At 48.6% G+C, this 14,391-nt stretch overlaps 1 protein-coding gene across 1 annotated transcript in view; it reads right to left on the reverse strand.

Annotated features, from left to right (window-relative positions):
* The window catches only part of stag3 (STAG3 cohesin complex component), a 127,847-nt gene that overhangs the window by 52,625 nt on the left and 60,831 nt on the right, over window positions 1–14,391 (reverse strand). The window contains exons 21-24 of the mRNA XM_078428188.1: window positions 13,067–13,270; window positions 9,084–9,154; window positions 5,973–6,060; window positions 2,896–2,976 (exon numbers count right to left, since the gene is read on the reverse strand). Coding sequence (XP_078284314.1) covers window positions 2,896–2,976; window positions 5,973–6,060; window positions 9,084–9,154; window positions 13,067–13,270 — 444 coding nt within the window. The remainder of the gene's footprint in view (window positions 1–2,895; window positions 2,977–5,972; window positions 6,061–9,083; window positions 9,155–13,066; window positions 13,271–14,391) is intronic.

Here is a 14,391-nt window from a genome sequence, read left to right on the forward strand (position 1 = left end):
GCAGGAGGAGGCCATTTGGCCCCTTCGTTATCTACACTGACAATTTGGACAGTGATATAGTGAACACGAGCAGCAAATTTGAAGATGACACCAAAATTGCTGAGGAATGATTTCTAATTGATAACATGACATAGATCTGTTGGGAAGGTGGGCAAGGAATGCAAATGGAATTTAATGCCAATTAATTTGTGGGCCATTAGTCTTTGTTGTGTCAAATCAGGGCAGGTTGTACACAGTAAACAGTGGAGGCTTGGAGGGTGTTGTGGAACAGAGAGATCTGGGAGTATAGGTGCACAGTCCCCCGAAAACAGTGAGTCAAGTGGACAGGGTGGTGAAGAAGGCGTTTGGCACACTTGCTTTCATTGGGCAGGATAGTACAAAGACTGGGATATTTTGATATACCCATTCCTTCTCTCCTGAGATGCTGCCTGAACTGCTAAGTTACTCGAGCATTTTGTGAATAAACACCTATATAAGTTGTTGGTTTAGTTTAGTTTAGAGATACAGTGTGAAAACGGGTCCTTTGGCGCACTGAGTCCGTGCAGGCCAGCAACCCCTGCACACTAGGGACAGTTTACAATGTTACCAAGTCAATTAGCCTACAAACCTGTCTCTCTTTGGAGTGTGGGAGGAAACCGGAGCTCCCGGTGAAAATCTACGCAGGTCACGGGGACAACGTACAAACTACCTACAGTCAGTACCCTTGGTCGGGATCAAACCAAGGTGTCTGGCGCAATAAGGCAACGACTCCACTGTTGTGCCACCGTGCCGCCCATGTGGTGAGGCACACGTTCTGTGGTGCAGGAGGGATTCAGCAGGATGGTGCCAGGACTTGCGTGCTCGAGTTATTGGGAGAAATTGGGGCTTTATTCAGTGGAGGGTAGGATACTGAGGGGCAAACTTATTGCGGTGCACACGATCACGAGGGGCATGGGTAAAGTGAACGCTTACAATCTATTTCCCAAGATAGAGAATTTTAAAGGTCGAGGACAGGCTTAAAGTGAGAGGGGAGAGACAAGAGGCACCTCATGGCCAACATTTCCACTCAAACGGTAGATTGTACCTACAGCTTCTAGGTTTGACGTTGCCTTATGCCATCCAGTCAAACCGTCAGTCCTTCGAATAATACACACGTCTTACTTTTGTTCAAACGACATTTGGACAGATATGTAGATGGGAAGGATTTAGAGGGACATGCAGACAAAACCCACAATGCCAACGTTGTCACCATGGCCAGAGTTGCCTGTTTCCATGCTGCACAGCTCTATGACAGAATAGGTGGCACGGTGGCGCAGCGGTAGAGTTGCTGCCTCACAGCGAATGCAGCGCCGGAGACTCAGGTTCGATCCTGACTACGGGTGCTGTACTGTACGGAGTTTGTACGTTCTCCCCGTGGCCTGCGTGGGTTTTCTCCGAGATCTTCGGTTTCCTCCCACACTCCAAAGGCGTGCAGGTTTGTAGGTTAATTGGCTGGGCAAATGTAAAAATTGTCCCTAGTGGGTGTAGGATAGTGTTAGTGTGCGGGGATCGCTGGGCAGCACGGACCCGGTGGGCCGAAGGGCATGTTTCTGCGCTGTATCTCTAAATCTAAAAAGAAATCATTCCCATTAAAGCTATCTAAATGAATTAAACATCCCCGGGATAGGCAGAGAATGGGATAAATTACAGAATGAAGCTCCCTTTACGCGGTCCAATCAAACACCCCTTTGTAGTGGTTTTAAATTTTAATTTTAGAGATACAGCGCGGAAGAAACAGGCTCTTTGCCCACCGAGTCCGTGTCAACCAGCGCTTTTCGCACACTGACGCCATTGTACACACACCGGGGACACATTACTATTTTACCAAGCCAATTAGCCTGCAAGCCTGTACGTCTTTGGAGTGTGGGAGGATATCGGAGATCCCGGAGGTCACAGAGAGAATGTACAAACTCCATACAGACAAGCATCCATAGTCAGGAACGAACCCAGGTCTCTGGAACTGTAAGGCGGCCACTCCACCGCCGCGCCACCGTGATCTGCCTCGAATCTTGAGAACCAGAAGTCTTATTCTGTCACCAGAGTCTTTCCCTATTCAACTTAAAACATCCAAATCTATCAAGATGGTAATGTGCTCATTTCACAAATTGCTTTGTGCTGTGGTGCATTGACACCATTCTTGCTATTGAGGGCGTGCAGCGTAGGTTTACTAGGTTAATTCCTGGAACGGCGGGACTGTCGTATGTTGAAAGACTGGAGCGACTAGGCTTGTATACACTGGAATTTAGAAGGATGAGAGGAGATCTTATCGAAACGTATAAGATTATTACGGGGTTGGACACGTTAGAGGCAGGAAACATGTGCCCAATGTTGGGGGAGTCCAGAACAAGGGGCCACAGTTTAAGAATAAGGGGTAGGCCATTTAGAACTGAGATGAGGAAAATCTTTTTCAGTCAGAGTTGTGAATCTGTGGAATTCTCTGCCTCAGAAGGCAGTGGAGGCCAATTCTCTGAATGCATTCAAGAGAGAGCTAGATAGAGCTTTTAAGGATAGCGGAGTCAGGGGGTATGGGGAGAAGGCAGGAACGGGGTACTGATTGAGAATGATCAGCCATGATCACAATGAATGGCAGTGCTGGCTCGAAGGGCCGAATGGCCTCCTCCTGCACCTATTGTCTATTGACATCTCTACCAGCGTTGCAATGCTAATGTTTTGGGTGTCGGAGTTGTCACTGGTGTCGAAGTGGCCGCTGTTAAGTTCCCCGCTAGTTAAAATCCCCCGGTTTATTTTGGCCGTTTTCTTTCACAGAAAGTGCTGGAGCTCCATCAGCCCAACACCCCTGATCTCAACCAAGCCTCCAGCCTCTGATTTGGTGCCGAGGTTCTACACCAAAGACCGCCGAGGAAGAGAACTTATTACCTTGGTCACTGGATAATCCGAGACGAGGGCCAATCTCCACAGGACGTGAAAGTGAACACATAAAAGAGCTTGAACGATGATCTGGGGAAGGAGATGACGGGAGAGAAAAAGAAACAGTGTTTAGTAAGGTTTGGCCAGCTCACATATACGGATCCAACAATGCTTGTGGTTTACACGATGTTTCTACGAGGCACTCATACGGAGCAAGCCTTCCTCAGCATCCACCAACATGCTGAAGTGTGTGAAGGATAGTGTCAATTTGTGGGGATCGCTGGTCGGCGCGGATCCGGTGGGCCGAAGGGCCTGTTTCTGCGCTGCACCTCTAAACTTCCTTCGAAGGCTTAGGAAGCTTGGCATGTCCCCGACAACTCTCAGCAACTGCTACAGATGCACCTCAGAAAGCATTTTATCGGGATGCATCACAGCTTGGTTTGGGAACAGCTCCATCCAAGACCGCCAGAAACTGCAGCGAATTGTGGACGCAGCCCAGACCATCACGCAAACCTGTTCGGAAGGGGGGGGGGGGGCGCGTGTGATGGAGAACCCCGAGGTCGGACGAGCGTGGGGGTTGGATGTGGCCTTTAGTGGCACAGTGTTCGATGACTCTGCCAGCACCGCCAGGCCAGGACCACCCCTGCACCACCAGCCCAGTCTCGCCACCAGGATAACGGGCCTTCAAGGCCAGGATAAGACGCTAAGAATTTAAAACTTGGCCACAAGATGCCGTCGGAAATATGGCAACTCTGTGTACTCAGTATAATCTACTATTCATACACTAGAATGGTTGCACTCTTGTATTTAACCACAGCGCGGTTTTACTGCATTATATGCAAAATAAAGAATTTCACTGTTTTGTCATGCAGCATGGAAACAAGCCCAACTTGCCCACACTGACCAACATGGTCCATCTACACTCATGCCACCTGCCTAACGCTTGGCCTTGTATCTTATTGAAACGTATAAGATTATTAAGGGGTTGGGCACGTTAGAGGCAGGAAACATGTTCCCAATGTTGGGGGAGTCCAGAACCAGGGGCCACAGTTTAAGAATAAGGGGTCGGCCATTTAGAACGGAGATGAGGAAAATCTTTTTCAGTCAGAGAGTTGTGAATCTGTGGAATTCTCTGCCTCAGAAGGCAGTGGAGGCCGATTCTCTGAATGCTTTCAAGAGAGAACTAGATAGAGCTCTAGAGGATAGCGGAGTCAGGGGGTATGGGGAGAAGGCAGGAACGGGGTACTGATTGAGAATGATCAGCCATGATCACATTGGTGGTGCTGGCTCGAAGGGCCTACTCCTGCACCTATTGTCTATTGGCCCATATCCCCCTAAACCTGTCCAATCCATGTACCTGTCTAAATGTTTATTAAACGTTGCGGTATGAGTGACAACAAAGTACTATTGAACCATCAGTGTTGGGATTAGTTGTGATACAGCGTGAAAACAGGTCCTTTCGGCCCACCGAGTCCACACTGACCAGTGATCCCCGCACAGCAACACCATCCTACACACACTAGTAGTGACAATTTACAGTTATACCAAGCCAGTTAACCTACAAACATGTATGTCTTTGGAGTGGCACGGTAGCGCAGCGGTAGAGTTGCTGCTTTACAGCGAATGCAGCGCCGGAGACTCAGGTTCGATCCTGACTACGGGCGCCGTCTGTACGGAGTTTGTACGTTCTCCCCGTGACCTGCGTGGGTTTTCTCCGAGATCTTCGGTTTCCTCCCACACTCCAAAGACGTACAGGTATGTAGGTTAATTGGCTGGGTAAATGTAAAAATTGTCCCTAGTGGGTGTAGGATAGTGTTAATGTGCGGGGATCGCTGGGCGACGCGGACTTGGTGGGCCGAAAAGGCCTGTTTCCGGCTGTATATATATGATATGATGATATGATAGTGTGGGAGGAAACCGGAGCACCCGGAGAAATCCCAGGCAAAATCACGGGGAGAACGTACAGACTCTGTACAGATAAGCACCCGTGGAGGGGACCGAACCCGGGTCCCTGGCGCTGTGAGGCAACTCTAACTCTGCGCCGTCTGGGGAGACTTCTGCACTGGCAGATGGAGTTCGAGGTTCGCAACGGGCAGCCCATCGATCAATAAAAAACAGTCAATAGACAATAGGCAATAGACAATAGGTGCAGGAGGAGGCCATTCGGCCCTTCGAGCCAGCACCGCCATTCAATGTGATCATGGCTGATCATTCTCAATCAGTACCCCGTTCCTGCCTTCTCCCCATACCCCCTGACTCCGCTATCCTTAAGAGCTCTATCTAGCTCTCTCTTGAAAGCATTCAGAGAATTGGCCTCCACTGCCTTCTGAGGCAGAGAATTCCACAGATTCACAACTCTCTGACTGAAAAAGCTTTTCCTCATCTCCATTCTAAATGGCCTACCCCTTCTTCTTAAACTGTGGCCCCTGGTTCTGGACTCCCCCAACATTGGGAACATATTTCCTGCCTCTAACGTGTCCAACCCCTTAATAATCTTATACGTTTCAATAAGATCTCCTCTCATCTTTCTAAATTCCAGTGTATACAAACCTAGTCGCTCCAGTCTTTCAACATATGACAGTCCCGCCATTCCAGGAATTAACCTAGTAAACCTACGCTGCACGCCATCAATAGCAAGAATATCCTTCCTCAAATTTGGAGACCAAAACTGCACAAAACTCCAGGTGCGGTCTCACTAGGGCCCTGTACAACTGCAGAAGGACCTCTTTGCTCCTATACTCAACTCCTCTTGTTATGAAGGCCAACATTCCATTGGCTTTCTTCACTGCCTGCTGTACCTGCATGCTTCCTTTCAGTGACTGATGCACTAGGACATCCAGATCTTGTTGTACGTCCCCTTTTCCTAACTTGACACCATTCAGATAATACTCTGCCTTCCTATTCTTACCACCGAAGTGGATAACCTCACACTTATCCACATTAAACTGCATCTGCCATGCATCCGCCCACTCACACAACCTGTCCAAGTCACCCTGCAACCTCATAGCATCTTCCTCACAGTTCACACTACCTCACCACTGACTGAACTCCTTATCACAAGATGGTTGTCAGGAAGATTGCTTTACCTGTTCTGATAGGTCCCCCACGTCAATCCCTCGCTCCAGGATGCGGCAGCAGTTGTCAAATAGCTCCCACCTGCTGAGGTCATGTGCACTGTGAAGACAGAATACAGTCAATAAGTAACGCCAGGCTGATACAGCAACGGAAACAGGTCTCTCGGCCAAGAGTCCACGCCGTCCATCCATCAACCGTTCACACTAGCTCCATCTTATCCCACTTTCTCATCCACTCCCTTCACACTAGGTGCAACTTACAGAGGGCCGACTAACCTACAGGCCCGCATGTCTTTGGGATGTGGGAGGAAACCGGAGCACCCGGAGGAAACCCACACGGTCACAGGGAGAACGTGCAGGTCCGTGCAGACAACACCCGATGTCAGGATGGATACTGGGACCCTGGCACTGTGAGACGGCAACTCCACCACCTGCAGCGCCCACGTACGACCGGCACGGTGGCACAGCGGCAGAGTCGCTGCCTTGCAGTGCCACAGACCCGGGTTCACTTCTGGCTGTGGGTGCCGTCTGTCTGGCATTTGTGCCTTCTCCCTGCTGTGAGCTGCGTGGGTTTTCTCCAGGTGTTCCAGTTTCCTCCCACACTCCTGTAGGTTTGTAGGCTAAGCTTGTGGCTTAGTAAAATTGTAAATTGTCCCTAGTGTGTCACTGGTCGGTGCCGACTCGGTGGGCCGAAGGGCCTGTTTACGCGTTGTTTCTCTAAACAAGAAAACAACAAGGTCTCATTACATCCAAGGACCCAAACAGTCTTTCCAGGTGAGACAGAGGTTCACCTGCACCTCCTCCAACCTCATCTATTGCATCCGCTGCTCCAGACGTCAACTTATTTACATCGGCAAAACCAAGCGCAGGCTCGGCGATCGCTTCGCTCAACACCTGCGCTCGGTCCGCATTGGCCAAACTGATCTCCCGGTGGCCGAGCACTTCAACTCCCCCTCCCACTCCCAGTCTGACCTTTCTGTCATGGGCCTCCTCCAGTGTCATAGTGAGGCCCACCCAAAATTGGAGGAACAGCACCTCATATTTCGCCTGGGCAGCTTGCAGCCCAGCGGTATGAACATCGACTTCTCCAAGTTTAGCTAGTTCCTCTATCCCTCTCTTCCCCTCCCCCTTCCCAGATCTCCCACTGTCTTATCATATCATATCATATATATACAGCCGGAAACAGGCCTTTTCGGCCCACCAAGTCCGTGCCGCCCAGCGATCCCCGTACATTAACACTATCCTACACCCACTAGGGACAATTTTTTTTAAACATTTACCCAGCCAATTAACCTACATACCTGTACGTCTTTGGAGTGTGGGAGGAAACCGAAGATCTCGGAGAAAACCCACGCAGGTCACGGGGAGGACGTACAAACTCCTTACAGTACAGCACCCGTAGTCAGGATCGAACCTGAGTCTCCGGCGCTGCATTCGCTGTATTCCTGTCTCCACCTATATCCTTCCTTTGTCCCGCCCCCGACATCAGTCTGAAGAAGGGTCTCGACCCGAAACGTCACCCATTCCTTCTCTCCTGAGATGCTGCCTGACTTGCTGAGTTACTCCAGCATTTTGTGAATAAACAAGGTCTCATTGCGTCACTCTTCACCAGTGAAGGGTACAAGACGTTCCAGGATATATCCCACCCCTTGACAGGTGCCATTGTAACAAGATTATCAATGTTATTCACTTCGCCTGTCTGTGGTCATAATGTTTTGGCTGATGTTTAAATAGTCTTGGCATTTTCCTTGGGAAGTTATTTGTATCGTCTTCCATTGAGATTAATCAACGTATTGATCTAATTGCTCTGTGAGTTCTTTGCTCCCTATTGCAAATATCTGTTTCTGATTGTGAAGGATCTATATTTATCTTCAATTGTTTTTTCTTTTGATATACACATCGGGCGATGGGTGTATGGATCGAGCTGCCTCTTATCCCAGGCCAAGACCCAAAGGAGTGGGGAATAACAAATGAAGATCGTTGTTTAGGAAGAGTAATGGGAATAATCCAGTAAATTTCTACCTTTGATTTAAACCAGCGTCTGCAGTTCTTTCCTACCCAGCAAATTATAAGTGAGTCGTGGTTAAGCTTTTCCCCCCAAAAGGCTGAGGCAGGGACTATTGCAACGTTTAAAAAACAATTAGACAGGTACATGGCTAGGACAGGTTTAGAAGGATATGGGCCAAATGCAGGCAGGACTAGTATAGATGGGACATGTTGGTCTGTGTGGGCAAGTTGGGCCAAATGGCCTGTTTTCATACTGTGTGACTCCGTGAATTGGAAAAAAGCTTATGTTCTTTCCTCTCATACTCCATTTTCATGCTGTTAATCAATCTCTCGGTTCTTTTTATGTAGGAAGGAACTGCAGACGCTGGTTTACACCAAAGATAGACGCAAAATGCTGAAGTAACTCAGCGGCTCAAGCAGCAATTCTGGAGAAAAGGAATAGGTGATGTTTTGGGTCGAAACCCTTCTTCAGACCGAGGATCTCCTGTTACAACCCGAAACATCACAGATTCCTTATCTCGAGAGATGCTGCCTGACCCACTGAGTTACTTCAGCATTGGTGTCCATTCTTGATTCATTTGGCCGAGTTCTAATCTGCTTTCAGACTTCTATTTTGCTTGCTATTTTTTCTGTAACTTCATGGATCTTCTTTGGACCTAATACAACCCTTAATTTATTTAATTAATTTATTAAATTTTTTTTTTTAAAGAGATACAGCGCGAAAAAAGGCCCTTCGGCCCATCGAGTCCGCGCCGTCCAGCGATCCCCGCACATTAACACTATCCTACACACACTAGGGACAATTTTTATATTTTACCCAGTCAATTAACCTACAAACCTGTACGTCTTTGGAGTGTGGGAGGAAACCGAAGATTTCAGAGAAAACCCACGCAGGTCAGGGGGAGAACGTACAAACTCCGTACAGACGGCGCCCGTAGTCGGGATCAAACCTGAGTCTCTGGCACGGCATTCGCTGTAAGGCAGCAACTCTACCGCTGCGCCACCGTGAGTAACTGCGTAATCAGTTTGGTTGCAGTATCTTGTACTTCTTTACTAGGAATGAATGTGCAATAGTTGCAACTCCAGCATTTGTTCTTTGCAAAGAAAAGGCCTTACTTGTACAGCACAGCAATCCTCTTCAGTGACGAGGCCACAGTGTACAGGTTATCCTCATCAGTCTCTCCCACCTGAAAACATCACCAGTGTCAGTCACATCCATCTTAATGCATCACTTTATACCTGGCACACAACAATGCTCTCTCACAACATTCATCTTCATGCAACATGCATCTTAATGAAGGTATCACAAAATGCTGGAGTAACTCAGCAGGTCAGGGAGCATCTCAGGAGTGAGGGAATGGCTGACGTTTCGGGTCGAGACCCTTCTTCAGACTGATGTCAGGGGGGCGGGACAAAGGAAGGATATAGGTGGAGACAGGAAGACAGTGGGAGAACTGGGAAGGAGGAGGGGAAGAGAGGGACAGAGGAACTATCTAAAGTTGGAGAAGTCAATGTTCATACCACTGGGCTGCAAGCTGCCCAAGCAAAATATGAGGTGCTGGTTTTTCCAGTTTCCGGTGGGCCTCACTATGGCACTGGAGGAGGCCCATGACAGAAAGGTCAGACTGGGAATGGGAGGGGGAGTTGAAGTGCTCAGCCACTGGGAGATCAGGTATATCTTAAATATACTTGGACTATCTCCGACATTTCCTGACCGTTACTGGATCTCACAATCTCCATCACAGGAGATAGACTAGTGACTGACATCTACTACAAACCCACTGACTCCCACAGCTATCTGGACTACACTTCTTCCCACCCTGTCTCCTGCAAAAAGTCTATCCCCTACTCCCAATTCCTCCGTCTACGCCACATCTGCGCCCGGGATGAGGTGTTTCACACTAGGGCATCAGAAATGTCCTCATTTTTCAGGATACGGGGCTTCCCCTCTTCCATTATAGATGAGGCTCTCACTAGGGCCTCCTCTATATCCCGCAGCTCCGCTCTTTCTCCCCCTCCCCCCATTCGTAACAAGGACAGAATCCCCTTTGTCCTCACCTTCCACCCCAGGGTATCCAACAAATCATCCGCCAACATTTCCGTCACCTACAACGGGACCCCACCACTGGCCACATCTTCCCAGCCCCTCCCCTTTCTGCGTTCCGCAGAGACCGTTCCCTCCGTAACTCCCTGGTCCACTCGTCCCTTCCTACCCAAACCACCCTCTCCCCGGGCACTTTCCCCTGCAACCGCACGAGATGCAACACCTGTTCCTTTACCTCCCCCCTCAACTCCATCCAAGGACCCAAAGTCTTTCCAGGTGAGACAGAGGTTCACCTGCACCTCCTCCAACCTCATCTATTGCATCCGCTGCTCTAGATGTCAACTTCTCTACATCCGCGAAACCAAACGGAGGCTCGGCGATCGTTTCGCTCAACACCTTCGCTCAGTCCGCCTTAACCAACATGATCTCCTGGTGGCTGAGCACTTCAACTCCCCCTCCCACTCCCAGTCTAACCTTTCTGTCATGGGCCTCCTCCAGTGCCATAGTGAGGCCCACCGGAAATTGGAGGAACAGCAGCTCATATTTCGCTTTGGCGGCTTGCAGCCCAGCGGTATGAACATTGACTTCTCCAACTTTAGATAGTTCCTCTGTCCCTCTCTTCCCCTCCCCCTTCCCAGTTCACCCTCTATCTTCCTGTCTCCACCAATATCCTTCCTTTGTCCCGCCCCCCTGACATCAGTCCGAAGAAGGGTCTCGACCCGAAACGTCACCCATTCCCTCTCTCCTTGATGCTGCCTGACCTGGTGAGTTACTCCAGCTTTTTGTGATACCTTCGATTCGTCCCAGCATCTGCAGTTATTGTCCTGTGCATCTTAATGCATCCCTTCATACCCAGCACACACTGCTCTGTCACAACAACATTCATTGATATGGCATATTCAGCACAGCAAAACATCCCACGGTTGAATAAGACATGAGCGATACCATATTTGGAGTATTGCGTTCAGTTTTGGTCACCCTGCGAGAGGAAAAGATAGAAGCAAAACCTTTGGTATTGCAAAGCCTATTGGGATACTTGACCCAATATTGTGCAACCTGGGTGATTAATGCCAACTCAACAATATAATTACCACACTCATCTACATAACATCATCAAAAGTCATCTCCTTTGAGTATTACCTGATGATCAACACATTGATCTATTTAACCTTTGGACATCGTCCATAGTCCCCTTCTTGGTGTATAAATATCCTGCTATGCCGACAAATGTCGGAGATGTGATCACAGCCTTTCATAAGTAATTGGAGCAGAATTAGGCCATTCGGCCCATCGACCACTCCGCCATTCAATCTCGGCTGACCTCTCTTTCCCTCTTAAGCCCATTTTCCTGCCTTCTCCCCATAACCCCTGACACCCGTACTAATCAAGAATCTATCTCTGCCTAAAAAATATCCATTGACTTGGCCTGCACAGCCGTCTATGGCAATAAATTCCACAGATTCACCACCCTCCGACTAAACAAATTCCTCCTCATCTCCTTCCTAAAGGAACGTCCTTTTATTCTGAGGCTGTGCCCTCTGGTCCTGGACTGAAACATCCTCTCCACATCCACGCTATCCAGGCCTTTCGTAAGTTTCAATGAGGTATCACCTCACCCGTCTAAACTCCAGCGAATCGAGGCCCCGTGCCCTCAAACGTTCAGCATATGTTAACCCACTCATTCCTGGGATCATTCTGCTAAATGATCCCAGGAATGGCGGGCAGTGGTGAGTGGAGTGCCGCAAGGATCGGTGTTGAGGCTGCAACTGTTTACCATATATATTAATGATTTGGATGAAGGAATTAGAAGTAATACTAGCAAGATTGCAGATGACACGAAGCTGGGTGGCAGTGTGATCTGCAAAGAGGATGTTAGGAGGCTGCAGGGTGACCTGGACAGGTTGAGTGAGTGGGCAGTATAATATAGATAAATGTGAGGTTATCCACTTTGGCGGCAAAAACAAGGAGGCAGACTATTACCTCAATGATGTCAGGTCAGGTAAGGGGGAAGTTGTCAGGCTAGGTAAGCGAGACCTGGGTGTCGTTGTACACCAGTCACTGAAAGTTGGCGTACAGGTACAGCAGGCAGTGAAGAAAGCTAATGGCATGTTGGCCTTCATAACGAGAGGATTTCAGTAAAGGAGTAAAGAGGTTCTTCTGCAGTTGTATAGGGCCCTGGTAAGACCACATCTGGACATCTGTGTACAGTTTTCGACTCCTAATTTGATGAAGGACATCCTTGTAATTAAGGCAGTGCAGCGTAGGTTCACGGGATTGATCCCTGGGATGGCGGGACTGTCATATGAGGAAAGATTGAAAAGACTAGGCTTGTATTCACTGGAGTTTAGAAGGATGAGACATTATATTATATTAAGGATATTATAGAGACATATAAAATTATCAAAGGACTGGACAAGCTAGATGCAGGAAAAATGTTCCCAATGTTGGGGGAGTCCAGAACCAGGGGCCAGAGTCTTAGAATAAAGGGGTGGCCATTTAAAACTGAAGTGAGAAGGAACTTTTTCACCCAGAGAGTTGTGAGTTTGTGGAATTCTCTGCCACAGAGGGCAGTGAAAGCCAAATCACTGGATGAATTTAAGAGAGAGTTAGATAGAGCTCTGGGGGCTAGTGGAATCAAGGGCTATGGGGAGAAATTGGACACAGGTTACTGATTGTGGATGATCAGCCATGATCACAATGAATGGCGGTGCTGGCTGGAATGGCCTCCTCCTGCACCTATTGTCTATGTAAACCTCCTCTGACCCTCTCCAGCACACCCTTCCTCAAATACACGGCCAAAGATTGCTTACAATTCTCTCCAAATGCGGTCTGACCCGGGCCGTATAAAGCCTCAGCATTACATCCCCGTTCTTTGCATTCTAGTCCTCTCCAAATAAATGCTGGTATTGCATTTGGCTTCCTTACATTCCTTCCTTTGACTGAGACACATCTTCCCCTTGCACAAGTAAACTAAAGCACCTGCTGATGGTTAATGATTCAAGTCCTCGAGTCTTATTCCGGATGGAGACTTGGACCGTATCCAAGACGGGCCTACCTCATGCAGCAGGTCCTCAGCAGAGTGAGTGAATATCCCAACGAGGGTGTCGATGATCTGGCTGCGGGCAATGTCCACGCGGTTTCGGATGGTGTAGTCTTCATTGCACAGGGTGTAGTAGGCCCGGCTACAGGCTTCCAGTACTTCCATTCCCGTGTGCTTCTCCACGACGTCTCGGATCTGCTTCAGCAGAAGGTCCAGGTACTGCGAGTGGCAAGAAGGAGGGTTTAATAATAGCACGAAGGGAAGAGGAGCGGAGATAGTGCACAGCAGTGGGAAAGCAGAGAGTTCTTCATTCAAATCTTTGGACTGCCCCATCCCAGAAGGCTTTCAATGTGGGAAACAAGACAGAAAAATTGGATTGAGGCACAAGGTTGATCAAAATTGTTTAAAGATAAAGGATCGAGACGATGGTCTATTAGTTGGTGCGGAAACGGGCCCTTTGGCCCAACATGCTCACGCCGACCACCATGCTCCATCTACACTACCCCCGCCTGCCCGCGTTTGGCCCATATCACTCTAAGCCTAAATACGCACTAATCAACCCGAGGAGTACGTTCACAAAAATGCTGGAGTAACTCAGCAGGTCAGGCAGCATCTCAGGAGAGAAGGAATGGGTGACGTTTCGGGTTGAGACCCTTCTTCAGACACGTTCAGCAACCGACTGGTTCCACCAGGATGCAGTGCAGAATGGCACAGGAGATCCTTTTTCCCTGTGGCTATCGAACTGTACAACTCCTCCTCCTTCGTGGGGTCATGGGGTATAATGACCCCCCCCATCCCAATCTTTGCACATCCCCAATCCGTTCCATTCGTCACTTTGATTTAATATTTTCAATTTCATGTATCTTGTGTTTTATGACTGTCGGCAAATCCTCCTGGGAAAACGTTCTATCGTATTGTCTCATAGGGCAGGGCGAAGAGGAGGGAGGGGAAATAGTGCACAGGAAAGCAGACATCTCTTCATTCAAATCTTTGAACTGCCCCATTCCAAAGGGCTTTCAATGTGGGAGACAAGGCAGAAAAATTGGATTGAGGCAAAAAGTTGGCCACATAGTTTAAAGATAAAGGATTGAGACGATAGATAGCCTGTTAGTCAGTCAGAGAGAGTGCAAAGAAGTTCCATCTATACCAGTCCCACCATTCCGTATTTGGCCCATATCCCACTAAACCTATCCTAAATGTTGTGATAGTACCTGCCTTAAGTACCTCCTCCAGCAGCTCGTTCCATACGCCCACCACCCCTTTGTGTAAAAAGGTTACCCCTCAGGTACCTATTAAATACTTATTTACAGCAACTTCCTTTAAGGAAGGAATGGGGAGGA

This window comes from Rhinoraja longicauda, chromosome 34, assembly GCF_053455715.1.
Source record: "Rhinoraja longicauda isolate Sanriku21f chromosome 34, sRhiLon1.1, whole genome shotgun sequence".
Classification (NCBI taxonomy): Eukaryota; Metazoa; Chordata; class Chondrichthyes; order Rajiformes; family Arhynchobatidae; genus Rhinoraja; species Rhinoraja longicauda.